Below are 19,712 nucleotides of genomic sequence, written 5' to 3'. Positions count from 1 at the left end.
TTGAAACCATGAATAGCACACTAAAGTGACGGTTGACACATTGTTGAACAAACCATTCACTGAAGTGTACCCATACCCAGGCAGGAAAATAAGTCGCTGATAGTGCCTGTACATGCTGGACATGGTACAGGCATAGTAGGTTCTCAAGTAGCCCTCTCCAGTCATGTGGCCAACATTACTTGATGCAACTATTTGTCTTACATTGACACTAGGGTTGCCATCAACTGCATGAAGATGTTCCTCCTCCAACTGAGGTGTCCTCATCCTCCTTGGCCTCCCTCAATTGTAGGCAGTGGGCTTAAATGTCCCCCACAAGATGGTTTTTGAACATTTCACATAGGAAAACATTTTATCTAATGCTGGCGTGTGCTGTTTCTGTTTTTTTTCCCATGATAAATGCAATTATGATGAAAAATGTAAAATGAGCTCTAACATAGAACCAAAGCATTTCCAGTCCTCTGTCTGTATAATATATTTTCTTCCTTTTTGTGGGAGGTATGTTTCTTGAAATTTTGGCCATATCTTTTTGTTACACTCTACAATGATTCATAAAGTTGTTAGTCTTACTAATGACTTCATCAGCACCTGCTCCTACAACAGAAGAAGCTTAACAAGACATCTTTTGATCCTATTGGTGGGATTACATTGTAAATGCATATTACGAAGCAGTTTGAATATTTACAAGTACAGATTAGCAAACATGGAAGTAGAAAGTCTACTTATGAAGAATATGTGACACTGAGAACAAATTTTATTTTGCTACTTCTTTGGTTGAGGATACTGTGACTACAGTCATTCCTGACCTCTCAGGGCTGAGAAAATTGTTCTTTAAGTTTCCTTCACTCGTCTTCTAGGACTTAAAATAATAACAATGTCAGAGAAGAGAGAAACCTTCCAATCTGTGGACAAATTTATGTGGCAAGGAAAGAACAGTAATGGTCAGAATAGCACAGCCGACAACGGTGAGCCACATCGCATGCAGCAAGAGCACTTCTGGCTCCAACATAGTAGTTACAGGGTTAGCTGAATAGGTATTATGCCCTATGTGCTACAAAGGATGCTCCTGGGTCAAATGTGCTGCAAGAGATGTTCCTGTAGAGTGTTACTGATGTGTTTTCCTTCTGACTTATTCCACCTTCTTGATATGCAATAAAATTAAATCATAAATTCCAATTTGAGGTACTTTTACAGAGTAATTATTTCATACTTTGTTGATGACTAAGACCTTTATTTTCACTCCATTTATTTTTTATCTGACCATTAAAAAAATACAAAATGAATCTTTTTAAAATGAATGACATGATTTCCATCCATGTCATACCATAATCAACATTAATACCAGTAGGTAGCACAAACCTTCACAACAACGGGACAAAATAGTAATCTGCAAAATATAGTTGCCGGTAAACTACCATGTTTGTCCGACTTAAAAGTGCAAGTCATTTGCAGTCAGTAACAAACAATATAAGGATGAGATAAGCAACCAGTACGACTACTTTAACTTGCAAACTTTGAAGCTAAATCTTGGTTCAAAAGTTAAAAACGTGAACATGACAACAGAATTATACAATGAAATACAAGCAGCACAATATTAACACAATGAATTTAAATTATAGTAATGGAGTTTTGGAACAGCAGTGACACAGACCAAACAGTCTTTCGAGGTTTACATTCCAGTTGGCCTGTCCTTTAGATTCCAAGTGGCCTATCTTACTCTTGAGACAATACTGTATTCCTTCTTGCTATTTTTTAGTAAATTCCAAAGAAGAGCTTCTCTGAAGATCATACCAATTTCATTTCTTTCTGACACAACTGAGATCTGTTGAACACAACAGGCTTCTTTTCTTTCCACAATCTTGTTCACATCATTATTCACAAAGTTTTGGAAACAGTATCATATTATTAACAAATAAACAACCAACAAGAATCAGTATGCGCACAGGAATTTATAAACAGACAATACATGCAAGTAACAATCAGTACAATCCAGTGACAGGATTTCCCGTATTCACACACAGGAAACAGCGATCTTCTATTGGAGAAGTATGAATAATATTTTATTAACAAAGTACAACAGCCAGTAAAGGTTTTGTTTTAAAAATATTATATACAAACCAGTTAACACATTCATCACAGTGCTCTGCAGACATCTCAGTATCACATCTGCAGAATTCCTATTCAGCTTCTGATATGTAAACTTGCATGAAAATTTTTAGATCCTTATTGGAAAAGCACAACACTTCAAAAAATTTCTTTAGTGCAAATCCATACCACAGGGATTCTTACTGTGTGAGGTCTGCTTCAGGAGTAAGAAATTAATCAGAATCTCCACTATAATGTACTATCACATTCAGTTGCATACAGTGATGAAAATGCACATTGCCTATTGCCTGGCTGTCAGGCAACTGAAGTTTAATCATATGTTTAAGTATTTTTAGAGTTTCTAACATGATATCACAATAATTTTGATATCCTCCGAAAAACAAAAAAACAATTTTTGTAACATAAACAGCTTTACTGGTGCAAAACAGGGTTAGAGCTTCAATTTTCATCACAACTGCAGTAACATTTGCCCTATTGCTCCTTTTCTTGCATTTTTGTATGGGAGGGGTACAAATTTTGAGAAGCTATAATTTACCTGAATTCTATATCTTGAGCTGACAAAAACTGTCCTCCTTTGTACTTCATGAAAACTGATAGATGTGTTGTTTGAAAAGAAATCTCAACCCCCATTTCTCTAGTACCCACAGTATCAGTAGATCTATTAACAATGCAGATGTTTTTGTAACAAAATACTGTAAACTGCTCACAGTCTTTACAAAATGATGTTGCACCTGTTGGCACACAATCCCTCACAAATTATTAATTCATTCACCTGTGTAACTTGTTTAATGGAGCTAATGGCTGCTCTTATGTGTTATAATTATTATACCACTTCCTCAGTAAAATTTCAACAACATTCATTCATTTACGTATTTTTGACTCAATAATTATTATAAAACATAAAACAATACTTACGACAATGGTACTATAATAAGAAAGGGACCATTGACTTTCTTCTTCTCCATCAGATATGTTATTAATGCGATAGTTTGTATAGTTTTGCCTAAACCCATTTCATCTGCCAGAATTCCATTTAAATTATTGTTATAGAGAGAGACCAACCACTCAAGACCCTGTAAATAATAATTTGTGCAGAAAATCAGCATCGGGTTAAGGTGTTACACTCTTAATACAACTAATAATAAATCCATAACAGTAAAACATCAAATGCATATCCGTCTAACACTATGATTTGGGAAAAAACCATGAAAGAGGTACCTCGTTTCATGGAGATAACTCTAATGCTCTACGAGACTGACTGAAGACATTTGGAGAAAAATGAGTTATGCTGTCCCATTGGTAACCCACATAATCATGATATTTGAGTGACAAAAAGTACATTTTTTTTCAACATACTTTATTTCACAGATGCCTAAATCTGTTCTCAATGAAAAAGAAAAAAGAAATTTACGGTGGTGCTTTATAAGACAGCTCTTGTAGAACGTTGTAAGTAAATACAAATGTTTTATTTCACCTTTGAGCATGTTTACATGCAATCGGTGTCATGAAAGTTATAATAATAATATAATAATAATAATAATAATAATATAAACTTGGTCAAATGTCACTGACTACAAGAAAATAATTCACGATAGATACACTACATATTTAAATAAGTACCAATGACAACTAAAGTTTCCTGACAGAGCAATTATACGATAAATGTACCTCGTAACTGAGTGAATGGCAAAGATACAAAGTAATCAAATAGATAATTAACAGAAAGTGTACAAAACAGTAATAAATAGTTACACAGTGTTACTTTACTTTCCATTCATCTCAAAAGACTACTTTTAAATTTATTAAAGAAACAATGTTCATGACAATTAAATGCAAACACCTCAAAAGGGGGTGAGCATAAAATGAATGTAGCTTCAAAAAGGTGTATTTTGAAGCATAATTTGATGGCGCTGGGTATCAGTAAATGGGTGCCATTCATACTGGTGTGTTATCACAAAAACATTAACATCACAGACACTATAGTTTTTAGTTTATGTGATAGGACCACTTCTGTCACATTGCATGTGAGGCTACTCTTAATTAAGTATGTGAATCAGGCCCACAGTTCACTAAAGATTGTCCATGCCTATTGTACATCATGAAATTCTGCTAGGGAAATGCAAGATAGTATGAGATTAAAGGTCTTCCCTTTGTATAGAAGGAGTCACATTTTAATAGAAAACACATTAAATATTATGTGCCACAAGGTTCATTCTTGCAATAACAAATGTAAGTCACTTGACACCTATTCAAGGAACTCTTAAGCAGTGTAAATGGCTCCTGTTCTTAGGCTGCATAAATGAATTACTGGGGATACTGGAGGGCTCTTCAAAAACTGTAATGTTTGCAATGACACAAATAAATGAGTAAAAGATACTAACACTTCTACACCATGCATAGCACACATGATATTTACATCCAACACTTAAACCCTTAATCTTATAACAATCCATACTATGCAGTTACAAACAGATAAAAATGACTTACACATACCAGAAACAGAGATCAATGGGCATACACTGGATGAGGTTCCATGTATTGGATATCCAGATGTGTAATAAACTGATGTGGCAACAACATGCATATATGTTAACCAAAAAGCTTCATTCTGCCTGGTTTGCACTCAGAAATCTCTCTCACTGTGTTGACCTTCAGATCAGATTGCTAGCAAACATTGCATACTTTCACTCAAACCTACCCTATGACATAATCTTCTGGGACATTGCAGCTATGGTGAAAAAATGGTTTATTTTTTACAAATCTGCAACTGTGTAGATAATGGAACATCTTGCAGAAATCTTTTCAGATACCAGGAATTTTTACACTTATACTATGTATAAAGAGAGCCCTTGCATCTATTAGTGGGCATAAATATGGGTGCATCCACTCTTTGCATTAAAGCACAAGTAAATGTTTGTGGAGGAATGACAGCCAATTCTTCCTCAAGAACCAAAACCAGAGAGGGTAGTGGTGTCGGGACACTGGGGTCTGGAGAGAAGTCAACAGTCTAACCAATCCAAAGGTGTTCAATTGAATTCAGGTCGAGACTGTGGGCAGGCTAGTCCATTTCAGGAAATTTATTATCCACACACCACTGCCTCACAAATGATGTTTCATGACAAGATGCACTGTCATGTGGATACAAATAACTAAATCTACATACATACTCAGCAAGCCACTGTACGGTACTACCAGAGGATACCTTGCATCACTACCAGTCATTTCCTTTCCTATACTTCTCACAATAGGAGCGAGGAAAACACGACTGTCTATGTGCCATCGTACAGGCCATAGTTTCTCTTATCTTCATCGTCCTTATGTGAAATGTACACTGGCAAAAGTAGAATTGTTCTGCAGTCAGTTTCAAATGCCAGTTCTCTAAATTTTCTCAATAGTGTTTCTCAAATAGAACATCACCTTCCTTCGAGGGATTCTCAGTTGAGTTCCCAAAGCATCTCCATACTAACTGATTGTTGACTGAACCTACCGGTAACAAATCTAGCAGCCTGTTTCTGAACTGCTTCAATGTCTTACTTTAATCTGACCTGGTGGCGAATCGCAAATACTCGAGCAGTTGTCAAGAGAGGGTTGCAAACAATCATCTTCTCTGAAATTTTCCTCTATTCATACTGTGTACAGTGCTGTAAAATACAGGGTGTCCCAAAACAATGTATACACTCTTTGAAACAGAATATCTCTTTTATTAAAGGAGACAGAAATATCATTTTTATGGGTAATAATTTAGAAGGAGGTGAAAAACTTAACATGCAGTAATCCAGGCATACACACAATCCCCGAAGAAATCTGTTAGGTAATGCTCTCATGAGACAGGGATTTGCAGAAGCAGTGTTTGTAGAATTTTGCGGTCACAGAACTTTATGCCCTACATTCCAAGACTTCTCCAAGCTCTCAACGAGGATGATCCTGATAGGTGAAGCGAATTTTGTGAGGGGTTCATTAACAGATGTGAAGAAGTGCAGCATTTCCAAGATCGAATTCTCTGGTCAGATAAGGTGACGTTTAAACTTGATGGAACAATTAACCACCGTAATTGCATGTAGTGGGCCAGGAAGAACCCATACGTAACCGAGCAAAGGCATGTTAATCTACCAGGAGTAACAGTCTTATGTGGTCTATCTTCTAGAGGGTTAATTAGGCCATACTTCTTTGGCAAGACTGTCGTGGGCAACTTATACTTGGAAATGATAACTCCTGGTCTTAGCGTTGCAGTTGGAAATGCAGATTATTACTTTCAACAGGATGGGGCGACACCTCACTTTCACCTGGATGTGAGGGCATTTCTCAAATGTACATTCCCTGCCAGATGGATACGATGAAGAGGGACTGTGGAGTATCTCACTTGATCTCCAGATTTAACTCCTCTAGACTTCTATCTGTGGGGTACTCTCAAGAACACAGTTTATGCTGTGAGACCACACACACTGGATGATCTTAGAAAGCAAATTGAGCAAGCCTGTGATGCTATTCCATTGGGAACAATAAAGCTGGAATGTCGCTCATTCTTACGAGTTGCGACAATAAAGTAATGAGACTGATATTCTTTGCAAGATGTGGCAACCCTGCAGGCTTGCGTAGGCACAATATCTTTGACTTTGGTCTATAAGCTGCTTCTAGGCCAAGCGGCACATCGATGCAACTGCTCAGTCTTGAGTTGTGCTGTAATAAGTTAACATGTGTTTGTGTCTCTAATCACAAAAATGGAACCTCATAATATTGTGCAATGGTATGCCATTTCTTTTTGCGTTAAATTAGGTGAAAATGCGACAACAACTTACGGTAAGCTTCAGAAGGCTTTTGGAGAGGAGGTCATGTCAAGAGCTCAAGTTTTTTATTGGCATAAAATGTTTAGTGAAGACAGAATGAATGTTGAAGATGAAGACCGCAGTGGAAGACCATCAACCTCACGGATGGATGCCAACTTGGCCTGGGTGCGTGAACTCGTACAATCTGATCAAAGATTATCCGTGAAAATGATTGCGGAAGAACTGAACATCAATCGAGAAACGGTTCCTCTAATAATAACTGAAGATCTTGGTATGAGAAAGATTTGTGCAAAAATGGTCCCCAAAAATCTCACACCACAACAGCGAGAAACAGGGAAAAATGTGGCAGCCGATCTGTTAGACCAAACGGAAATCAATCCAGAATTGTTGAGCCATGTTATCACTGGTGATGAAAGTTGGTTTTTTCAGTATGATACAGAGCCAAAACGCCAAAGTTCGCAATGGTGCTCAAAGGGAACACCCAGGCCAAAAGTTAATTACATGCTTGTGTGCTTCTTTGATTCCAAGGGAATTGTTCATAAAGAGTGGGTGCCTCCTGGACAAACAGTTAACCAATATTACTACAAAGATATTTTAGAAAGATTTCGTAAGAGTTCTTCGTGTCCATGCCAACATTGCTGATAACTAGATTCTGCATCACAATAATGCACCATCCCATAATACTCTGTCAATACAGCAATTTTTAACCTCAAAACAAATTTCAGTGCTACCACAGCCACCTTATTCACCAGATATCGCTCCGTGCGACATTTTTCTATTTCCAAGAGTCAAAATGGCGGTCAAGGGAAAGCATTTTGAAACAACACAAGACATCCAAAAAAGCTGTGACGAGGGTCTTGGAGGATATTACAGAAGATGAGTTACAGAAATGTTACCATCAATGGCAGAAGTGCTGGAAAAAGTGTGTGCAATCAGAAAGGAACTACTTTACACCAGTTTGAACATTTACCACCGTATGTCAGACCATGAGGCACCTAACAGCTCTAAAATTTTATTTCTAATCCCTTTCATTAAAGAGATGTCGGTTTCAAAGAGTGTACACATTATTTTGGGACACCCTGTATCTTCATAACCTTCTGCATTTAGCAGTTTCTTACACGCAATTAGCGGACCACAATATAACAATGAAAAAGACCACCATACTGTAACGCTACCTGTGTTGTACTTCACTGGTGGCACTGCATATCATGGCAGAAATGTTCTCCAGGCATTCACCAAATCCAAATACTTCCATCAGATTATCACAGGGCAGTGTGTGACTCATCACTCCAAATCACTTGTTTCCAATCATCCACCATCCTGTGGTGTCTCTTGTGAGGAGCTGCTTAACCATTGTAACCAATTCTTTTTAACTGCCTACTCACAATCAACATGCTATCTGGACTGCTGCTAGCACTTTGGGACTCACAAATGACTTTTCCCATTGATTTCAAGTGATTTTTTTTTTTACAACCATCCTCAATGCTCGACAGTCCGAGTCCATCAGTACATGAAGTCTACTTGCCCATGATTTAGCTGGGTTTTGTTTGTGTTTCCAATTCACAACCAAATCAGTAACAGGTGACTAATGCAACTTGAAACGTATTGAAATGTCCCTGATATATCTGTTACTTACATCATTACATGTAAATTGAAGGTGGAGAGGGGAAGAAAGGAGAGGAAACTGCTGTCAGTTGCATCGGGACATTATGCAGAATCAGCGGCGAGCAACTGTGAGGACTATCTTGGCATGCCTTATGGCTGATCACACACCCATCGAGTGCCACCTATCTGCAGTTCCTGTCCATTCCCTCCATGTTCGCTTCTCTAAGATTCTCAAAGGAGATTGGACATATTTGTGTATCTGCACTGAAGAAGGTGAATCCATTGTACAGCTAGGCAAATCAGTTATATGAATGCATGGTATCTGTTTTTTCAGACATGTGCGAAAGAACAGACACCACACATTCATATAATTGATTCACATAGCTGTCCAACGGATACGCCTTCATGAGTGTGAAGCACAAATACATTTGGTCTCAGAGTAGCAAACATGGAGCAAATGGAAAGGGCCTGCAGATAGCTGGTGCTTGATGGGAGTGTGAATCAGCCATGAGATGTGCTGAGATAGTCCGTGCAGTTGCAGTAACGCTGTGCCCCTGGATGGTGCAGTGGTTAATGCACCTGTCTAGTAAGCAAGAGATACCAGGTTTGAAGCCTGGTCCAGCATAAATTTTTATCTGTCACTGCTAATTCCGTGTAATGCCCTGCAGCTGACAGCACTGATCCCCTCCCTTTCCTTTCCTTTCTTCCCCTCCAATTAACACATAATGTACCACAACTGCTTATTCTGTATGACATCTGTTCTTTCGAACATGTCCAAAAAAACACACACCATGCATTCATATAAAGTGACATCAAATGACTAGTCCACATTCGAAGCCACTGAGCTCTCCTGTCTGATGTTATTACTTCTCTACTGACAACACAATATTCCCATCTCCTTTCACACTGACAGGTCCAACTACTGTGGCATATACAGCTACTGTGGCATATACTAGTTAATTCCACATTACGTAGGTGTGTCAGAAAATTTTTGCTCTGATAGTGTGCAGGTCACTACATATATTCCCTAACTGCATTTGTAGGTAAGGATGAACTCAGTGAATCACAACCAGAAGATTAGAAATAAGAATAATTTCCATATAGACTATGCATCTCTCTACGTGGTTCTGAATGGAATTTTATATACTGGGGCAAAAATCTATAACAGGACACTAGTGGGCATAAGGAAACAAAGTACTCAAATGTTTAAATGCAAAGTAAAAGAATATCTCATTAGCCACTCCTTGTCGAATAAATCTGAATACTTGGAGTCATGAACCTTAATTCTGCAAACTCTAGTTTGTATCTGATAGTTCCTGATTTTCCCAGCATATAGACAGCTAATAGTGGTTTATGTATAGCCAAAATGCCTGATTTGAAGTAGTAACAGCTCAGCAGTATAGGTGAAGGAGTAGCAGTTTTTTAAATTTTTTTATCTAGTTGTTTTTCTTCTACTCTAGAAGTAATTACCATAATTATCACCTTTAGTAATTATCACTAGTCATAATGGCTACTTCTACCTATTAAAGTATAAATTGAACTGATTCAACATGCCTGAAGGCTCTCTTTCATGGCAGGATTGACAGAACAGGGTGTGTAAATGACTGACTGAATGAATGAATGAATGAATGGAGTACATATTATCAAATGGCATATGAAACTGTGTATCAAATGACATATCACACACATCCAATGAACTGAACATGACACTTTACATTCCTTAAGTTATATTTATTGGCATAAATAGATTCAAGCAATAAAAATGTACAATAAAAAGTCTTATGACTTTATTAATAAATTTGGAAACATAATTTACAGCCTATACAATTTTGGGCAACTGTAGCAATTGGTTGCTGGTCATTTTTAAGAAATGGCTAAGTTTAAACTTGATGATATCCAAGAATAAAAAAAGTTATGTGGCTCTCACTGAAGTGAAAGCATTTCACTATGATACTATTTTAACAGCTTAGGATCCTATTTTACAGCTTCTCACCTAGCCTCGCAATACTAGATAATACCCCAGATCCTAACATTGAAGGAAAATCCTAGAGGGTCACTGGGAATGACAGTTATGACCTCCATATCAGTATATGGTGATACTAACTGTTATACAACTGACAAGGTCTCCATAACCTTTAGCGTCTTCTCTAACACATTCAGTGCACATTCAGAAACAGATATTAAAAGTATTTATCATGCACAAAGCTACTGGGAGGAAATCTTCCATCTGTCTGAAGCCTAACATTGTGCCCCATTCAGACATTCTAAGTTCACATTGTCCTGCCACAGGAAGATTAATCTTATCTTCACTAAAAGTAGATAAAATTATCTATGCATTCAGAAGCCAATTAAATGTGTGTACAATTAGTAAGATGAACTTGCAGCTACTATCCTATAACTTTCATGTTGTCATTAGTTTACATATGTGAAAAGAAAAGAAAATTATTTTTAAAAAAAACTTACTTTTATTTGGTACTCCTTCAGTTTTCCATTCACCATGATAGTTGCTTGTTCTGTTACCTTTTCTGTTATGGTGTGAGCAATACTGAAAAGCAAAAACTAATACTTAGTACTTACTGATCAGTGGACTGTCCCACAAGATATTTCAACAGACAAGGTAAACAACACACAATAATTGAGAGAAGATGATGATTATGATAAGAAATCAATACTTGATGCGTGGTAATTTATTGATAAGTCATGATTGCCCCACCTTCTTCCAGATTCAGTTACAAAAGGTTGCATAGAAAGTAAATTCTTGTGCTTGCCTGACTATACCTCATTTCAAAATTACGACTTCACTGTGATACATATGTAGAGATGATCTGCAGACCATTAGAATCTTTGTGATGAATGGTGCAAGATATGTGTACTAAACCTTTCTCGCAACATATCTGATGGGGATTTAGATGAAAATCTTTGAAATTATTATATACACTAAATAAACAGCTGTCATAAGTTGCATAGTTATTGTTTCAACTTAGTCAATTTCTACAGTCAATATTATATAACACAAACTGAATGGAAGTACATTATTATTCCCACGATTAGTCACAGCTCAAAACACAACACTAGATAAAGGCAGTAATTTGCAGATTGAATCAGTATATTATATGGTGGCAGAATAACCACTGTTAACAGTACATTTCCCAATGTAATTCAAATTAGGTTCCCAAAAGTTCTTATTTCCATATTATTTTTGCAGGAGATTGAATTATAAACATTACGGATTACAGACTGCTAATGTTAAGTGAACACAGTCAGATTATTTCTCCTCATTCCTCCTGTTTTCCTCTCTCTTCAGAGCCTGGCCTACTGGTAAACTAACGTGGCATCAAGAATGGCACTTCACACAAATTAATGTTGGAAACATGCATAAAAATTTCTTATTAAAGTGAGAAAGAAATTAATTGTCCTAAAGAGTTATTAACTTCTCCGTCGAATGTAGATTACTTTAATGTTAACTGAGAACATACACCAATATCCTATAGCAATGAGTGCAATCTGGCCAGCTATTACCAAGATTCCACTCAGCTGACTGGTTTTATCTTTGGAAGAATAGTTTTGTCACTGGCAATAAACAACATGAAGTTCAGAATAACTGACTGTCTTCAGCAAATGATGAAGAATAACTTCTATGATAAATAGCAACAAGTTAATATTTTTCAGCAGAGTGTTCTTCAGCCAGTTTCATAAATGCCTTATAGTTTCAGAATGTAGTGTGAATTAATAATGAGTTAAAAATGTATATCTTGATTGGTTAATGAAATACACTCTTAACATCAAAACTATCAAAACCATTTATGGGACAATTCAGAAGTTTGACCACCTTCAATTGTTGCCTGAGATTGGCACCACTAACCCAATTAATGCAATTTATTGTATCATGGTAACAGCCTATCAGTTCCATTCCATTTCTGATTAAGGAATATACCATCAAATGGTTAATTACACTAGAAATTTAGTTCATTATCTTGTATTAATTCAATTTCTTCAAGCAATTCAATGTTTGACATTTTTTTAAATGTAATTATTATGAGTGTTAAAATTAAATGTGTTTATACAAAACAAAATTATTCTGTAAATAAACAGAATTATTCTGTAAATATCAAATTCTGTTTACTTTGGCATTTGAAGGACACAACAGGAAGCAGAGAAGATTAGCCTCACACAATGCAACAGAGATTCGGGAACTGGATGGAATAAGCCTAGAACTCAACTAAAATATTTTATCTTTTTTAACTAGAACCTATTGAGTTAAGGATCATATACAAAGATAATGAACATTAAAATCTTTTACATAACTGAAATGGAAAGTTAATCACCAAAAACAACTTCTAAGCAGTGCCTCCCATTGATTATGTAACCTTGACAAACAAACTTGTAAAACTGGTTCACATTTAAAGAAATGCAACAATCAGTTTCATTCATTCTCTTAACAGTTCAGACGACCTGTAATCTGCCCGCATTTTAGGAAGGGAAGAATGTTACAGTTTAATGTCCCATCAATTTTGAGGTCAATAGTGATGGAGAAAAATTTAAACTGGATAAGAAAATTTACTGTGACGCTAAAGTAATTTAGCATTTAACTACGCTGATTTACAGAAACCACAAAAAAAGTTAATCTGAATGACTAGATGAGGAACTGCTTGATTCGTAAAAAAAGAAAGTTTGGTGCTGTGACCTTCCAGGAGAAGTTTTTGAAATTTATGCTTCTTAAAACATTATTTCAACACTTTTCAGATCATTTTAAAAGTGTAAATGCAACATTTGTTTTACAATGCTTCAACCACAGCAGAAATTCTATTGTATCACATCTAAAAATACGTGGTTCGCATTTTTTTCATCAGAGGTGCCTATATTGGTTCATCACCATAACCACTACTTCATGTTGTTCACATTATCTCTTATGTTGTTCACATTGTCACTTCTCTTTTTATTTAATATTCCACTTTCTTCTTTTTTCCATTTAATATTCCATGTGTCATGGAAGACTTGATATAGAACAAACTTTAACTTCGGGTACTTACTGATCAGCATTACAACAATCCAATTCCCAATGTACATCAACTTCTTCAATTTCATATGTCACAAATATCATTTTTCTTCACACTGATAAGATTGCTCTCTGTATGCCATCCATTCCTAGATTTGTTTTGTGGTCATATAGAATGATTTCCACATTTTTTACCTCTAAATCCCCCCCCCCCCCCCCCTGCTCTCTCTCTCTCTCTCTCTCTCTCTCTCTCTCTCTCTCTCTCTCTCTCTCTCTCTGTGTGTGTGTGTGTGTGTGTGTGTGTGTGTGTGTGTGTGTGTGTAGCTGCACGCAAACCTCATGTTTGACTATAAATGAACTAGCTTTATTAGTACAATTACATGCATTTTTGTTAGATAGAATAATCATTCACAATGTAAAGTTTTAATTATTATGTAAGAAGATTTATTAGCAGACAAGTCCTTTTTTGGTGTATTTTATTATCTGTATGAGATATTCTGCCTGGTCTCCATACTGTTACATGAGTGTTGATGACGTATTTGGGATCTTGACCAGTAAAGTAGTCAAAGAAGACAAAGAGTCTTCTGCACCAGCCATGCTGTCAAGGAATACCAATGGCCAGAAGTGTATATATTCATTGCCCAGATCTCCTCTAACAAGATATTTATAATCCCATATGTGTTCTATTTAAAGGTGCAACACAAGGCTTAAAGCATCATAATTGCCAACCCCTGGTTTTCAGTACAAATGAAGTTATTCTACAGATAAGAATAATATTTAACAAGTCAGAGGTTTGCAGACTACTTTGAGCTGAAGAGCATGAAAAGGTAACCCAAAAATATACACCAACACTTGCAGTGTGAATGTGTTTATAGCATCTGCTTATGCCATTCCCAAAATAAAATGTAAGTTAGGGTAAATATCATTGTAATCAACTGCTTCAATGTTTACGAATGTAATATGGCCCATAGCTTTCATAAATCTCAATGGTCTCCTGCCAGTAATTCAATAATTCTGTTGCTAAAAACGAAATATAATACTTGTAATGTAACTTATACTGTACACTAAAGAATAATTATTCAAGAAAAATCATAAAAATTTACACTTTTTTTATTAAATCTGCTTCAACTGCTTTCGAAAGTAATTTTAAACACTAAAAACAGAAACAGCCATGACATTCTCCCCTTTTCAATTACAAAATTCTTATTTTGAAAGAGATAATTCCACATTATTTTGAAGAGACTTTATTGTATTTTAGCTGAGTGTCCCTTATTGTATTCTTGGTCACTGTTCTGTTAATGTGGTCTCTCATTTCTTGGACTTGGGCAATAGTTGGTTGCTCCATCTATCTTCATTTGCTCCCTGAACAGGGAAGACAATTTCTTCTATGAGTCCATCTGGATAGTCAACATTGAAACTTCTATTCTTTTCAGGTGACTACACCAAATGGAAACAGTAACTCAATGATATAGACCCACCTAGCTCCTTCATTTCTGGAAGATCTTCTGCTTTGTGATGTTTATAATAATAATAATAAATTTCAATTAATCAAATTTCTGCTTTAAATTCTAAACAGTCTTTATGATTGGTATTTTTGGTTTGAACTGTTCAGTACTGTTAGTGTTGCCATTCAAAGCTGTCTTCCCATTAAACATTCTGCCGGTGACAACTGACTGGAGAATGGTACCGCTCTGTAATTGTATTCAATCCAATAGCCATAGACGCTGTTCATTAGATGCTCTTTAAAGATCTTGACACCAATGTTGACTACTGTGTTGCTTTACAAAAATTGTGGACTAGTTGTTATAAGCTGAAAAAACCACTCTTTTGCAAATTTTATTAATGCACATTGGAGTAACAAACCAAGTCATATTGTCCATACACAAAATTCTCTGCTTCAGAATGCAAATGCAGATTTCTGGATAATGAGAATTGTGGTCCATTGTAAGAACATATCATCTGCCATACTATTTGGGTAAATCAAAAATCATTGGTGCGCCTATTGTGGAAATTTCCATCTTTGTCTACCTGATGCACTTAAAGCATTGTTTCATCAGTTCTTCAGTATCAGTGGAAAGTCCTGACATCATACTGACTTTTGTATCTGCACTTTGTAATCCCTTGGTCTCTTTCAGGGATTCTTGTTGAGATAATATTTCGATGTGGTCCAGCACAACAGAAATCCAAGCTGCTTTCAAAGGTAGACTATTCTGTACTAAAACCTTCCAGAATACCTTTAAATCACTGCATAACTATTTTTTCTAATCAATCTTTAGTGCTGTATTACTGTAAACATTTGCTGATTAGATTTTGTAGTGCTTCAACAACATCTTGAAGTCTCTCATATGATACAGGTAGATGCTGGTAATCATGTTTGTTTAGTGCATGATGTCTGGTTCCACATAATCCTTATCTTCAGTGCATCACAGTGGTATTTGTGACAAGACATATGCTACGGCTACTGCTGACTCCTTTATACATACAACTACTTATACACAGCACAAGACACAGTACGGAATGGGGTGGAAGATACCATACGTCACTACCAGTCATTTCCTTTCCTGTTCTACTAGGAAACAGAGCGAGGGAACAATGCCCTTTTGCCTCCTTATGAGCCTTAATTTCTTGTGCCTTATCTTTGTGGTCCTTATGCAAAATGTATGATGGTGGCAGCAGAATTGTTTTGCAGTCAGCTACAAATGCTAGTTCTCAAAATGTTCTCAATAACGTTACTCAAATAGAATGTCATCTTCCTTCCACGGATTCCCATTTGTGTTCCCAAAGCATTTCTGTTATACTTGCATGTTGTTATAAACCTACCAATAACAAATCTAGTAGGTGCCTCTGAATGATTTGATGTCTTCCTTTGATTTGACCGGGTGCGGATCCCAAGCACTTGAGCAATACTCAAGAATAAGTCGCACTAGCATCCTATAAATGGTCTCCTTTACAGATGGACCACACTTTCCTAGAATTTTCCCGATCAACTAAAGTAAACTTTATGCCTTCCCTACCAAAATCCTCATGGGCTCATTTTATTTCACATAGCTTTGCAACATTATGCCCGTATTGTGTCAAGCAGCACACTATTGGTTGTTTTTCCTACTCATCTGTATTAAGTTATATTTTTTTCTACATTCAGAGTTTATTCCAATCATTACACCTACTAGAAATTTTCTATAAGTCATCTTTTATCTTCCTCCAGTGACTCAGCAGTAACACCTTCCCGTATGCCACAGCACCATCATCCAACAACCTGAGATTGCTGCCCATCCTGTCAGTCAGATAAATTATGTATATAGAAAATAATGGCGGTCCTATCACACTTCCATGGGGCACTCCTGACGACTCACAGTTGAGAACAACATACTAGGTTCTGTTACTTAAGGAGTCCTCGAGTCACTCAGATATGTGGGAACCTATTCCATGTGTTTGTACATTTGTTAACAGTCTGTATTAGGGCACCATGTCAGATGCTTTTCAGAAATCTGGAGTTATGGAATCTGCCTACTGCTCTTCATCCATAGTTCACAGTGCATCATGTAAGAAAAGGGCAAGCTCAGTTTTGCATGACTGATGCATTCTGAAACCACACTGATTTGTGGAAAGAAGCTTAATGGTCTGACGGAAATGTAACATACTGAGACTCAGAATATTTTCAAGAATACTGCAGCAAATTGGGATATTGGTCCATAATTTTGCAGGTCTGTTCTTTTACCCTTCTTATACCTTGAAATCACCTGCACTTTTTTCAGTTGCTTGGGACTCTATGCTGGGCAAGAGATTTGCAATGAATGCAAGCTAAGTATGGGGCCAATACCATAGAGTTCTGTTTGTAAAACCAAAAAGGGATTCCATCAGAGCCTTGTAACTTATTTGCTTTCAACTCTTCCAGTTGTTTCTCTATGCCTCAGATGCTTACTGCTATATCTTCCATCCAGGAGTCTGAGTGGTGGTCAAATGATGTTATATTTGAATGAATCTCCTACTTGAACAATTTCTTAAACATGAAATTTAAAAATTTCAGTTCTTCTTTTGCTATCTTATACTGCCACACAAGACTGATCAACAATGGACTGGACAGAGGCCTTATTCCCTCTTAGCGATTTACATAGGTTCAATTTTCTTGGCCAGATCTTTTACTGGGGTATGATGGTAGTAGCTTTACATTTTGTGCATGGATCTTTTCACAGACACGTGAATCTCTACTAGCCTCTGCCTGCCTTCATTTGTGCATTCTCTTTTGAACTGAGAGTGCAACAGCCTTTGCTTCCTCAGCACTTTCCGAATTTTATTGTGAAACCATGTCAGGCCTTTTCCACCCCTAATCCACTTACTAGGCACATAGTTCTTCTGAGAAAGATTTACAAACTGTTAAACTTTGCCCATAATTCATGTCCACCTTACCAAAACTATGTGAAGTCAATTCACTGTCTAAATGAGATAATAACAACTACTTATCTGATCTTTCTAGCAGAAACTCTCTCCTGACCGTATTGCTTTTGCAACCATAGTTGCTATACTGACATCATGTTCATTAATTCCCATCCCTTTATGATGCCGTCAATAAGATTCAGATTGTTTATAGCTACAAGGTCTTGTCTGTACCGCCCGCAATGAATGCATAAATGCCTGAGAGTACACTCGGAAGATTAAAGTCACCTCCAACTAGTATTGCATAAGCCGGGTATTTACGTGCTACTGACTGTAGACTTTCTTTGAATGACTAAAACAGTCATAGCATCCTTGGGTGGCTGGTAAAAAGTTAAACAATTAACTTGATTTCACCCAGACATGTTATACACAACCAGATAATTTTGCTGCCACACTCAATTTTGACATCAATGGAGACAATATTTTTGTCAACTGCACTGAACACTTCCTCTGCTATGGTGTCTAATCCGTCTTCCCGGTACATATTCCAGGACTTGCTAAATATTGCAGAGCTTTCTACTTAGGGTTTCATCCAGCTTGCAGATACACAGAACGCATGTGTAGGCTGACTGTCATATGAGAGGGAGATGGGGCTTTTCTCCCCACACAACTCTTATGCCTCTGACCCCTTAATTCTAGTATTTTCACACTCGTGACTGACTGCCAGTTTACACTGTCCACACTTGGCATTACAGCAACCAGAAAATAAAACCCCTCAGTGTATTTTTGACCATATCAGAAGTCTTCCCTAATATGTAAATACGGAGACCTTCAATTCTACTTCTATGCTACGTACCTCATCAGTCCTATCCGAAGCATTGTCAAGTATATGTTGCACAGCTATGAATGCTCACAAAAGGCCGAAACCTAATTCTGCAGATTCCTCTGCTGATGATGCCATGCTGGGATGGGTATGGCAATAATTTGATTATCGTATTGACATCTGCCAAGTCATTCATGGTTCACATATCGAATGTTTGCACAAAAAAAGAACACTTTCAGAGTGTCTCCTCAAAATGCAATATGTATGAAATCTGTACAATGTTTAGCTCTTGTGTAATACAAGATTGCAAGTGTTCCTGGACTTTATGAACACTCTGTATTATAATTGCTACAGTCAATTGTAGGGGGTTCAAAATCAACAATACTCACTGTATGCCAATACCAAATGTGATCTGAGAATGCAATGTGTCTGACACAGCACTTATAATGACTGCTGTACCAAAGCTTCGAACTCTGCAGTTGATCTGTCTAACTGATCCATGTCTATTTTTTTTTAAAGTTTCATTTTAAAATTAATTACACATCTGACAGGATCATAACATTTCATAATACAAAGCAATCCACAACGATTTTGGTGATTCCAAATGGCTATAACTATTTAACATATAGCAGTGCATCAATAGAAAATACAGAGAATGTAAAAAAAAAAAAAAAGTTAAAATCAAATTTAAATGCTTTACATAGGTTCTATATGAATCTCAGTGGTTAGATGATCAAACAGTAATCCATTTCATGCCGTATATTCTAAAGCATGTTTGGATCACTGATATGAGCACTTCAAAAATCCTTATTTGAGTTCTGGAACTGTTTTTGGTATGTTTGCCGAACATATGGCAAGGTTTTCCAAATAACCCCATAGAAAGAAAGCCTGGGTGTCAGGTCCAGAGATCTAGATGGCCAAGAACAGAACAAAGCATGATCATGTCCAGTACAACTGATTCAAAGATGGTGAAGCAAAAAGCAAAGCTCTGTTTTTGATCACCTTGTCATCCTCTGCAAATGGCATA

At 36.7% G+C, this 19,712-nt stretch overlaps 1 protein-coding gene across 3 annotated transcripts in view; it reads right to left on the bottom strand.

Moving 5' to 3' along the window:
- LOC126354066 (ATP-dependent helicase brm-like) overlaps positions 1-19,712 on the bottom strand; it is a 203,153-nt gene that overhangs the window by 79,297 nt on the left and 104,144 nt on the right. For all 3 annotated transcript variants that reach the window (XM_050003445.1, XM_050003454.1, XM_050003438.1), the window contains exons 13-14: positions 10,956-11,037; positions 3,019-3,176 (exon numbers count right to left, since the gene is read on the bottom strand). In XM_050003445.1, the coding sequence (XP_049859402.1) occupies positions 3,019-3,176; positions 10,956-11,037 (240 nt within the window). The remainder of the gene's footprint in view (positions 1-3,018; positions 3,177-10,955; positions 11,038-19,712) is intronic.

Source organism: Schistocerca gregaria, chromosome 1, assembly GCF_023897955.1.
Source record: "Schistocerca gregaria isolate iqSchGreg1 chromosome 1, iqSchGreg1.2, whole genome shotgun sequence".
Lineage (NCBI taxonomy): Eukaryota > Metazoa > Arthropoda > Insecta > Orthoptera > Acrididae > Schistocerca > Schistocerca gregaria.
The sequence above is the reverse complement of the archived record's forward strand: the minus strand, read 5'-3'. Positions and strand labels throughout refer to the sequence as shown.